The 12247-nt window shown below is 37.4% G+C and overlaps 1 protein-coding gene across 3 annotated transcripts in view; it reads right to left on the minus strand.

The window, feature by feature from the left end:
• The window catches only part of ITPR2 (inositol 1,4,5-trisphosphate receptor type 2), a 263980-nt gene that overhangs the window by 159670 nt on the left and 92063 nt on the right, over positions 1-12247 (minus strand). For all 3 annotated transcript variants that reach the window (XM_085231963.1, XM_085231974.1, XM_085231957.1), the window contains 3 exons: positions 4021-4214; positions 1359-1491; positions 364-421 (listed from right to left, as the gene is read on the minus strand). In XM_085231963.1, the coding sequence (XP_085088089.1) occupies positions 364-421; positions 1359-1491; positions 4021-4214 (385 nt within the window). The remainder of the gene's footprint in view (positions 1-363; positions 422-1358; positions 1492-4020; positions 4215-12247) is intronic.

Below are 12247 nucleotides of genomic sequence, written 5' to 3' on the forward strand. Positions count from 1 at the left end.
AAAGGGTCTATCTCTAAAAGCATATTATAGAGAGAAAAAATAGTGTGATTAAGCCAAACACGCCTGTACACCATTCTCCCCCTGTCTTTGGGAACAAATTTTCTACCAACTCTCTTACAACTATAGATGATCAAGAGGGTTGTCACCCCAGTCCCTCAACAATTACCACCCACTGGCCACTCTGTTCAAAATCCAGGTCTTTTCTGGCACTTATCTGTCCATGTGTACGCTATGTAGTAAGAATTAGCCAAGTGAAGAGAATGGGGTATGAAAACACATACAGAATCAAGAGACATTGTCCATAATTAGTATCAATGTGAATAAAAGGATTAATATAGACAGGTAAAACTTCAGAGATTATACCTGCCAGCAAACATGGTTTCAGCCTGAGCTGCAATTTCATCTATGTCTGGAACAATTGCTGGAAAACAATCAAAATAAAAATTTGTAAAGAACATTGATGTTTGTTTAACCTGCAAGTGAAAAAGAATTCCATCTTTAAAGTCGGATGTTATCAACTTAAGGTCTAACTGCATCTCTCAACTCGGCAAAATTCCTTGTATTTAATGGAAAAATGAAAGGGGAAGAACAGTAGAAAAGAACTAGAACATACAGTGGTTAAATTATGTTTTACTACTACTTTGGAAGAGACAAATTCTAGTTATAGACCGGATCAATGTGGCACTGTGTCACAAATGACACAGAATGTGAAAATTCTACATTTTTTGTTAGATTAGCCAACCTCCATAAAGCAGTAAAATGAGACACGACCTTTACAATATTTATCATAAATCAAATTATTTACCACACTATTATTCTTCTTTAGAACTAATTTAATATACCTTACTACTTAAGACTTCAGTATTTCTTAGCCACACCTTTATTGCACAGCACCTCCAATTAAATTCTCCCTTACCTGTAGCTCATCACACAGAGCTGTCAGCCTTTCAAATACCTCTATGTGTACCAGAACGCTCCCTTGGAGAGCCACTCAATTCCCATGCTACATTCACCACACTTAAAGCTGTCCTCATCCACTCTTTAAACAAGTTTTCAAGATCTGTGTGCTCTGCTACACTTATCATCTTCCAGTGTTTTGGGGAGCATACAAATAAGAGAATAAATTGTCATAATAGGAAAAAGAAATTACATTTTAGTTAGCAGAGGACAAACCAGCAAATATCTCTTTTGTGGGATTTGTTAAGACTTTCATTTTATCACAAGCTTTTCAAGTTCACTAACATGCATCTTTTTGGTGCAGCTCAGTTTATTGCTTACTTAAAATATTTGGAACAATGCAGAAGTTTACATAGGATTAGTTTACATAGAATTAGTTTACATAGAATAGCAACATTTACCTGAGGGAATCCCTGATGTGTCAGGTGGGGAGGTTGTAGAGCTATCGACGTTCTCATTGTTTTCCCCAAACTCTCTTTTATAGATGGACAGCATGTAGGATATTCTATAGTCCAGTCTAACACTGAGAATAAACTACAAGAAGAAGTTTAAAATCAGAATTTTTTTGAATAACATAGGATTAGGGTTGTGTGTGTGTACAAAGATATGTGGTTATTATTATAATAAATACATCCCCTATGCAAAATGAATTCATTACATTTATTTCAATTTGCTGTGACTTCTTCCCACCGCGTCTACCATCCTGAGATGTATCAAACACTGCCCTGTCTACAGATGAATGCTAAGAAACAGACTGACTTGTCTAGGGACACCAGCATGCTGCCTTGTCCTCACTGCCTACAAGCCAGATCAATACATCCAAACTCAGATTGAAACACATTATTTTATATTTCAGGCAGACACCTAAGGCCTCATGGAGATAAGAAGTGGAGTGGGGCTGAGTGTAAAGATGACAGGCTCAAAATTCACCCACTCAGAGGCCTGACAGATGTTTTCTTTTAATTGTTGGTGCCTTCAGCAGTGAAAACAGAAACTCATACAGGAAAAATCCTAAATCAAACCTGTAAGTACTGCTTTTAATATGAAAAAGTGAGAAAAATAAGTCGGCTGGAAACAAACACCACCTGAAGGACTGACAGATTTCTACATTTCAACAACTGGCTGCTCATCAACTGAGTTGCAGGACTTCACACACATAAGCTCCTATCCTACAGTCAATGTAAGCATACAATGGAAAAGATTTACAATTATTTAATGTTTCCATTTCACTGTGGATTAAAGTACATATATTAAGTTACCAAGACTCAGGTGACAGGTAATGACTTAGCAAATAGTGCCCACTTGCTTCTTTGATTTGTAACTAAAGTCATACAAGCTCCCCAGACCCAGAGTATTGTAATAGGATTTTACTCATGTAACTAGTGCCATCTATGCCATCTAAAACCAAGTAAATTGTTAGTTAAAGAAACAATATCTTTTCATTAAAATCTTCTAATACAAAATTGAAAATAGGTAGATTTTACTGTGGTTCCATGATCAAGTTACCCTGCTGTAATAGAAGCAAGATTTTTACAACTACGCATTTCTGCAGACCACGTCATCTAAGTCTATCAGGCCATCTGTTTAGTTCTGGCTGATGGTAGTATAGAAACTGTTAAGTAAAAATATACCCCTACTTAAAATAAGAGGAACAATTACTATAAGCTTAATATTTCTTAGAATAGAATAGTCTTAATCATCACTGTACTAGCTATGCATGACAATTCAATAAATCTAAAATATTCTTGCATTTTAGGTTAATAGCCTAGTAACAAAAGGTAACATGATTTAACTTAATCCTTCTTCATCGTGTTTTAAATGAAATTGAAATACTCTGTATTCCTTATGAACTAAGGTTTTATATATGCACATTTGCTGTGGTTCACTCAACATGACAATTTGCTAATTTGCAGTAATTTGACCATATAGCTAAAACATAACTAAGCCACAGACAAAGTAACAACATAAAATTAAACACTCTCCGGTCCTGGGTGATCTTGCAGTAGATATGCTGTGGAAGAGGAAAGGTTGAGACAAAAATGTGTTTCTTTTTCCTATGAGTAGACAGGGAACCTACAGGAAGAGGCTGGTGTCCTGGAATCATTTTTCCATGCATCAACCAGTAGAGCAAGACACATGGAAGGAAACTTACACATTCAGCAAATCAAAGGAAATTGACAAATAGGACACATGAGTGGTATTCTTTAGGAGGTATCACTTCGTAACACTTTCATAAGCCTTAACATCCCACTTTTATAACACTCCATAAGCCTTAAGCTAAAGCAGATCTGAAATTAACGTATGCAGTATTGAAGACCTAATAATTAGTAACCTTTCAGATAACAAGTAATTAAGGTAATCTAAATCATTTATAAGCCTTCAGAACAAATGGAATCCTTCAAAATTGACAATGGTACCAACAGATCAGCAGGATTTACAGAAAATACTGAAAAACTCCTTTAGGGCTAAGTATTGCAAGAACTGGGATTTGATATGCAGAATAAGTGTGTGCCACTTTACTCATTATTAGCACAAAATGAAAATTGTATCTGAGGAGGCGTGCTAGTGTCATATGACTTGTCAGTTCAGCTGGGAGAAAATCATAATTGAGAATAGTCTGTGGGCAGCTAACAGTGGATATCTGAAAACAACTTCAAAATTGTATGACCTTGCTTGACCTCGGTGGGTCTATGTCCACTCAAATACTGAAGTCAAATAAATAAGCTATATCAGTGTAAAATGAGTACTAATGAAACTGGAAACACATACATTGTTTTCAGAAAACATTAGTGAGGTAGCTTAACATACAAGTTGGTCTTATCAGGTTACAGTGATAGAGTTTCTGTAGTACCTACTTCCTTTGGAAGTTAAGGACAACAATTGTGAGAACCACAATTGTACTACTGTTCACACAAAGTAGCATTCTTCCTTATATCAAAGTGTTATTCACATAATGAACAGCTCAGTGAATAGTAAGAATGCAGGTAACAGAACCTGCCATTATGTAAGTAAGTGAATAAATGTAAAATGATTGCCATTTAACATTCCGCTAATCATTATTACCTGTAAAATCTCAATGATTTTCAATTTGGTGTCCATTACAATCACATCTTCATTCTCCGAGGTGGTGGCTTGCTTGCTTGGGTGAATGCTTGGCTGTACATCGGGGACACTGATGGGAAATATAGATCCTCTGCTTAGTACCATTTGGGTCATCATCTCTCCTACACCATGGATGGTTCTCATAACATTGTTTCCTATACATTAAACACATACACATATATTTGCCATCAGTAAAGCTTGCTTGCAGAGATATATGTATACAATACATAGACCATGCTGTCAAACTCCTTTATATTCTTAATTGGCCTAATGAAAAACAAATCCTCATTAAAAAATTAGGAGCACTAACTCATTCATATTAGCCAGGGGTTTTAGGACAATTTTCTTCATCGATTTTCCAGGGGATTGTTGCTTGCAGGTCAACAGATGGAAAAGATGGAAAAGCCCTGTTAGTGTGTTCAAGAAATCATAAAAAGTAGAGGCGGCACACTATCTATATCTAAAACCATTTCTGAAAGAGGTTTCTTTAACCTATCCGTAAGAATACTTAGGTGATACATATCTCACATTTTAAAGCATCCTTAAGCAAGCAATTCCAGTATTTGACGTTTACTTTTAGAAAATATTGATAGTTCATTTATATCTTCCATTGCTGTAATTTATGATCTTGCTCTGTAGACACAGTGGAGGAGTTATTCGCCATGCCTACTGCCACTGTCTTCACCTTAACGACTGCTCATAACACAAAAGCTTGATGGTAAAGATGCCTTTTGTACTACAGAAGCTTGAATTTCTTATATGTCACACTAACAGAGAAGAGAATTGAGGCTGTGCAAGTCTGATAAAGCTCTGTTTGGTCCAGATAACAGGACACACATCCAACAACTAGCAGGAGAAAGACTAATGTAATGAACACGGTAGAAGCAGCTCAGCCAAGTCCGCAGATGCTGCTGGGTATGCAAGTACTGTCTCTAGTCAGTAAGACATGCTTATGGATGCTTCAGCTTGCTAAAGCTCATGATTAATATGATCAATCCCATTACACATGATGATGACCTGGACAGCTTGAAAATCTGCATACATATACTTTTGCATATATGGTTTCAAGACTCTACGTATTTATATGCACAAGTTAGATTCTGATTGTTTGTGGGGTGTTTTTTTTTATACTTGGTTTTGGTTTTGTTTGTGGCTTGTACTTTCTTTTTTTTTTTTTAATAATTGTGTAAAAGAAAAGTTAATAATTGTTTGGCTCTCAGAATAGTCATTCCCTCAGTTTACAGGAACATCTGGGAAAAGCTGAGAGATGGTTGACTTTCCCCATTCACTTTCACTTACATAAATGTTCCCCTTCAAAAAAGTCCCAAGAGAAGGTCAGGACAAAAGGTCATCCTAAAAGTTAAACTTTTATCTGTAATCACAGAGCCCTCTGTAAGTTGTATCCAGAAAGAAAATGAATTTTACACTAGTTTGGCAAAAAACAAATCAGTCCAGACTGGTTGCAATGGTACTATCACTGATGCCAGTTCAACAAACTCTATCAAGAAATACTGTTTATTCCCATAGATTATATTTGTCTTTTCCTACAGTGAATTTCAATTGGAAAAGCATCTCAGGGAACCAATGACTACCTTCTTGCAAAGGCAGAGAGGAGTAAGAATGAGAATATGTTACCTAGCTGCATTAATTCGTTTACATTCTTGCAAAGCATAGATCTGAACAAATGGAAGAAAGGCAGTGAATAATAACATCTCTTTGCAGAAATAAGGCCAAGATCTAGACAAAAGCAAACTAACAGAGGAGATGTAGCTCTGCTGAGGTAGACTTGAATAGTTCTCCTATGTCTTCTGTACCTTTCATTCACTACGAACTGTCAAGTTTTACTCACAATGCAGATACTCTCTTCCTAGATAATCTGCTATAAAAAGTCAAAGCTACATTTTATTTTGTTTGCAATATCCTCCTCTTCTGTCCTTCTTTCTTCAATATGTAGAGCTTAAGTACTGCATGCAGGAAAAGAAGATGCCTTTCACTCTGACTTTAAAAGGAAACACTCAAAGAATTTCCTCCTTCAAAGTCAATGAGGTAGATTAGTGTCATGCTTGAGGTCTTATTTGGCATCCAGTCTGGTGTGCAATCAATGTGAATTGGTCTATTGAAAATGATACCACAAGTCTCTACAGAGGGGGAAAAATGCATTTCTGACATTGCAGGATGTTAAGAGAAAAAAAACCTTGAAGTCAAAGAAATGGCTGAATTCTCACATTAGAAAGGCACAAAGTTCCTCTAACTGACTAGAACTATGTAAAGCAAATAAAAGTGATTCCAAATAGCATCCCTGATGCAAAATTAGAATTGCTCATTTACCTTTCAAAACAAATTAAAAAAATGTGGAAAAATGTATGTATGTCTTTCCCTTTCTCTCTTCCTCTCTCTTTCCATCCCCTTTCTACCAGTATTCTAAACATTAATTTTCACTGCATTCATTACACACATGTAAAGCTAGATTACTAAATAAAGAATCTTTAATCCTTAAAAGAGCTTTAGTTAAATCACCTTTTTTGTAGCTTCTTCATCTCCAAACTGTGATACAAATGATCAAATTCAAATCATCTTGTCCTTAATGCTGACTGATAAGTTCATTTGAACACAAAAAGATGTATAGGTTGTGCTTTTCCTTCATAGCCTATGATATTCTTGGCTCTAAATCTCACTTGGGAAGACATTATCCTCTCATTCACAATGGAGATCTAAAAATCTCTTCCATAGCTATTGTACAGAGTTGAACATAAATAGAGGCACTGCTATCTGGAAAACTCAGGAATTCTTTGCAAAAAATAACTTATGTCAGTGGGGTGTACTAATTGACAATTAAATCATTTAATTCTAAAAACAGTCAAAAGATACTCTTCTAGAAAATTAGACAAAACCGTAGTTTGTCCTAAATAAGGTAGAAGAGTTTTGCTTTATCTTGAAAAGTTCCTGTCCACCCTTCAAGACTAAAATCTACTCAGTATACAATTAGCAAAGAAGGTAGTCAAGACAAGTTTTTGTCCAAGGAGTCAGAAAAATCTGATTAATGGAAAAAAATGACAGGTAACACTCATGATAGGCATAGATACATATATTCTTCCACAAATCATGCTCAAGAATAGCCCCAATCTCCAGTCATCATATTTACTCACACCAACCACAGCCCTGGTCTTTCTATCACTATACGGTAGGAAGTAATCAACTCTCTGCTCTACATTTTAGGTACAACTCATGTCTTTGAAGAAAACAAGCTGGGATTTTGCCTGGAGCAATCATCCTGCTTATTTGACTGTCATTACTTGGTTGCTGAATAGACAATACAGGGGAATTAAGGAATTAGGATTCCTATGTGACTGTGGAATTAGTCAATCTCCCTGGATTTCAGGACCACTTCCATAAATGAGGAGAATACTGAGAATATCTTCTCCATCTCTAAAATGGACACCAAGAGCTTTGATGTAAAAAAGATTGGGAGAGACTCAGCTAATGTGACAATGGAGTCTATAAAAGCATTCGGAAAATAAAAAGAAATGAGATGACTCCTGCCCTTTCTCCTTAACAGTCGAACATCAGTGGTAAAATATGGTACAAACCAGTGAGTGGTAGCTATAACGCAGCTTCCCAATAGAATCTGTAACAAGGATAAAACCTCTGTCCACAACACCTTGACTATTGACTTCCTACGGCTGATGTAAAGAGCTGGAGACAGAAAAGTAAAGGTTTACAGTAGTACTTATCTATACTGTCATTTCAAATTGTATTTCATTAGTGTGTAGGAAAGGTCATTAGTAACAGAAATGTCTACTTAAGCTAGTTTGGTATTTACAGCTGAAGTGAGTAGTGATTCCATGTTGCTTTATTTCTCTCAATAACATCAGTGAGAAAGGATATCATGGCTAAACTCATTTTGGAAAATTTTCCAGTAACCGTATGATAGTGACAAATAATACTTTTAATTAACTGAGAGTAGACCTGGGGAGAACATTTTCAGAGTGAAAATAATAAAGCAACCAGAGCATACTTTTCAGTCAAGATATTTCAACAGCTATGTTCTATAATGCTCTGATGAAATGTAGCCATCACAGCAGACAGCAATCAGCCAGCAAATTTGCACATGGATGTGAAGCAGTTGGCTGGATCTCAACAATGAGAGGAACTAATCTATTCTTTGAAAGAAGACACAAGGATCATTCATGTACATAAAGGTAAGCAGCAGCTTCTCTTCCAAAGATCCCCCAGTAAGTCAACATTCATATCGCTCGGTGTCTCTGTCCTCCTGTGGAATTCTAGACCATATTAGGTATGAATTTAAATCTGTCATTCTTAAACACAGGGCCAGCAGCGCTCTTGTTAATGAGCAGTTCCTTTTTGCCACGCTGTTGTCTTCCCTTTGCTTTAACACAGTTATCTCAGCAGGGTGTGAGTCTCTGAGGTAAGACATACAGAAAAGTTATTATGGCATAACAAGTGACTGACTGCATACCAGCTAAGCTTGCAACAACATACGACAAAATATGTTGGCTCAGTAAAAGACATTTAAGTTTTCAGTATATATGACCAAACCAACAGAGCTCTAATCTCAGCTCCAGAGTGCTTCCCGAATACCAGCAGCCAAAGAAAAATTAACTTACTGCTCAATCAGTTAACTAAACAAAAATTGGAGAAAGAAATAGATGTGAACTCTGATTACTTTCGCATCTACTGTGCTAAAGACGAAGTGAATAGAAGTCTGAGCTGCACTTTCATATCATACTGCCACCTTTATCCTGCTGATCTCCCTCATTTGTTGACTTCTGTGAGCTCAAGGTACTGACATTCCAACATGTTTGAGAAGGGAGGCAAGGAGAGAACATACATGGAAACACTGTAATGTGCTAGTTTGGAAAAGCAGCCACAACTCTTATCAGTGAACCACTGCAAAAATATCCAGAGCTGTGGCTGACCAACAGAGAAAGAGAGCTCCATGCAATCCCCGTGAATCTTGTTTTTTTTCTACCTTTCTGCTTCTCTCTCTGACGAGGTAAGTCCCATCTCATGAACCTTCCATAACAGTGGAACAAGTCAGAAATGCCTCCTACTGAATGTACAGTCCCAAAAGGCTTGTCAATGAATGAGTGAAATCGCTGTATGCACAAGTGGTAATTTAAAGGAGCTGCAGATTGACTGACAATGAAGTGAGAGGAAAGAAGAGAATACTTGTCATGTTCTGAAACGACAACCATGCATCTCCTTTTCATTACTTTTTATTACAGTGATCACAACTTCCTAATGAATATCAGTTTCTGTCATAAAACTGTAGCACATATTCTCATACAATTTAGCACAACTGACAACACAGCGGCCTCTCTGAGAAAAAAGACTTTTCACAGGAGTCAATTATGGAAAAAAAGATAACAACCACCCAAGTAATTGAAATAGTGGATAATTTGACACTTCATTTTCTACATAAACATACTTGCTTGATAAGTCACTTACTGGTTGCAAGAATTCTAAAAACAAAATATAAAAGTAAACAACAATTTGTGATATAATACAGTATAGATGGCGAGAGACAAAATGCCATACTCAGACAGAAAAACAACTGTCAGAGAGTATATTGACAATTCTTCTGGCTTTTCTTCTTGTTGTTCCTAGCAATTCACTACATAGCATCTTCAACTTGTTCTCAGTGGACAAGTATCCACAGCATTGTAGGTATTTCACAAATAGTAAAGAGAAGGCTGGCAAATAATCTTGGAGTGAGTAGTGCCTTATTTCACAGACGTTCTCAATACATCAGTGAACTGATGTACAGTCTTATTTATTTAAAAATTAACTGTACACAGCTGATCTGGTCCTTAGTTGCCACAGAGCGTCAATTTACTCTTACTAACAGTGTTCAGTATTCCTCATATACAGACATAGAAAAGATGGATTCCTCTGACTCAATTTGCAGAACTGCTCAGTTTTTTTCAGCTAAAACATTTTTCTACCATGCACATCTCCCTTTGAAAAGCACCTGTATTTTCAAAAGACACCTGACAGCTCTCATTAGGGACTGGAGAAGCTGCATGTTTAATGCTTCTAGAAACTAAGTAATGAAATAGGAGCTGACATACAAGGGGTTCTTCAGGAAATCTAATATTTAATGGCCAGATAAAGATAAATATATATGTGTCTAATGCTCCAACAACTTTTCATAAACCCAACCAACACATGATTCAGTCTTGCATACATAAAATATGGGGGGAAAAAGGAAACAAGTCAAAGGCTTCACAAAAATGTGGCATGTTTTTCCTATTTTCTCGGCAATTAGAAAATTAGAAAGACAACTCCCTGAACTCACCAAACCTGAGCTTGACCTGAGTAAGACAAATAAATGATCAGATGCTTCAACTTCTTACAAATACCTCCTAGAAAACACTTATGTTCCAGCGTAGCAGGACACAAACCAGAGAGCATGTGCTACTACAAAAGCCACTGACTCCTCAAACAATCAAATGCAGAGGCTGAAGGGCTGCAGTGAATAATAAGCTGCCCTATGACCCCAAAGGTTTTCAAATACCACTTGGAAACTACTTCTCTTCTTAACTTGGGGATGGCTTCCAGACCAAAGTAATCCCACAGGATATATAAGTTTCCAATAGCAAAGAAATCAAGAGACTCAACAGACTTTGAAAGCCATTTTTCCTTAACAAACTGAGCAGATGGCCCCTTTTCAGTTCCTTCTGCTTTCCTCATCATTCCCAAAGGAAGCTTTTGGCTAATGTTCAGCTGCAGCTTGAATCCCTAGATACAAAGCAACATCAGTCCCATCTGCACAATGCATTGGCAGCTGCAAGAACTACTTTATTAGAAGTTTTCCTGTTCTACTTTCCTGACGCATAAGCCTCCTCCCACTTGCCAAAAAGTTCTACAGGTCTGAAAAAATCCTAAGCAATCTTCCAATGTCCCTCCCAAGCACCTCCGTTAGTGGAGAAGAGTCTTATCTCTCTATCTTGATCAAGAAAAGTTGTGGCTGGGTTCTAAGGACGATCTAGGTGGAGGATATGGATAAGTTATACCTTATATGATTTAAAAGCTGGGTTATCTACATCAGCTGTTATCTACCATCACCTTTGTGCAATAAAGCCCCCAGTTCTCTATTGGACTGGATGATCTTGTAGGTCTTTTCCAACCTTGGTGATTCTATGATCTTGTATTCCTTACAGCACAGCAAATAGATTCAAGGCCCAGCCAAGCCTTGTATGGCAATACAAAGAGACCTGGCCTTCTTCTCAGTCAGCTTACTCTGCCTTCAATGTTGCTTAAGGGGAAAGAGAAGAAAGGCAGGAAAGACAACAGCATCAGAAGGGTGCGCTGAAATACCCCCTCACTACTTACAGTCTGAAGTCCATTAGCACCTACCACCACCCAGAGCCCCCACTGCCAGACTGACCACACCTATTCCTGTTTCCCCACAGACATCAGCATACTTAAGACCCTTCCAGCCAGGCCCACTTCTTTCATTAGAGCCTCTGAGGCCTCCTTCCCCATTTGCAATCCCATGAAGCTCACTGCTACATTAGGTGACATCTGGCAGGTTGCTGGAAGTCTAAAACTTTTACTCTCATTAAAGTCAGTTCTCAGTGCAGTTGACCGTGTATCAAGCTGCGCCTCACTGTCAGCACTCTCAACCAGGTCTTCAGACAATACTTGTAACAGCTTTCCAAGTGACTGCTGACACAGGAGCCCTGACTCCAAATGGGCCTGACTGTGGATTTCAGTGAGACCTACACTCTTGTCCACCATCAGCTTTTCAAAAGTTTCAGTGCCATCTTAAAGCATGCAGCAATACCAGACTGTGTGGATCCTCTGCAGAGAGCTTTATATGCAGCACTGCCTAGTTTTATCAAGAGCTAAATTAAACATCCACTAGAGTCTTGGCTCTACCTTTCTTTGCCTTTGTTGATCTGTCTACACTGCTTCGTGCAATTTAATTTTTTTTTGTTGTGAAAAGTTATGGCCATTTTTAAGACATATAATAGCAACACTTCAGTACCTAAAGGACCGCATTTTATTTCAAACCCTTTAGAGCTATATATTATTTGCCAGAAGCATTAAGCCTTACAGCTCTGTTTGTGAAAGAGGTATTAATTTTTACAGGTTTTCTACAGCATATGCCCATAAAGACTGCAGAACCTATCATAAAGAGGCTACGAATCACACTTTATTT

Source organism: Meleagris gallopavo, chromosome 1 (assembly GCF_905368555.1).
Source record: "Meleagris gallopavo chromosome 1, MGAL_WU_HG_1.1, whole genome shotgun sequence".
In the NCBI taxonomy this organism is placed as follows: domain Eukaryota; kingdom Metazoa; phylum Chordata; class Aves; order Galliformes; family Phasianidae; genus Meleagris; species Meleagris gallopavo.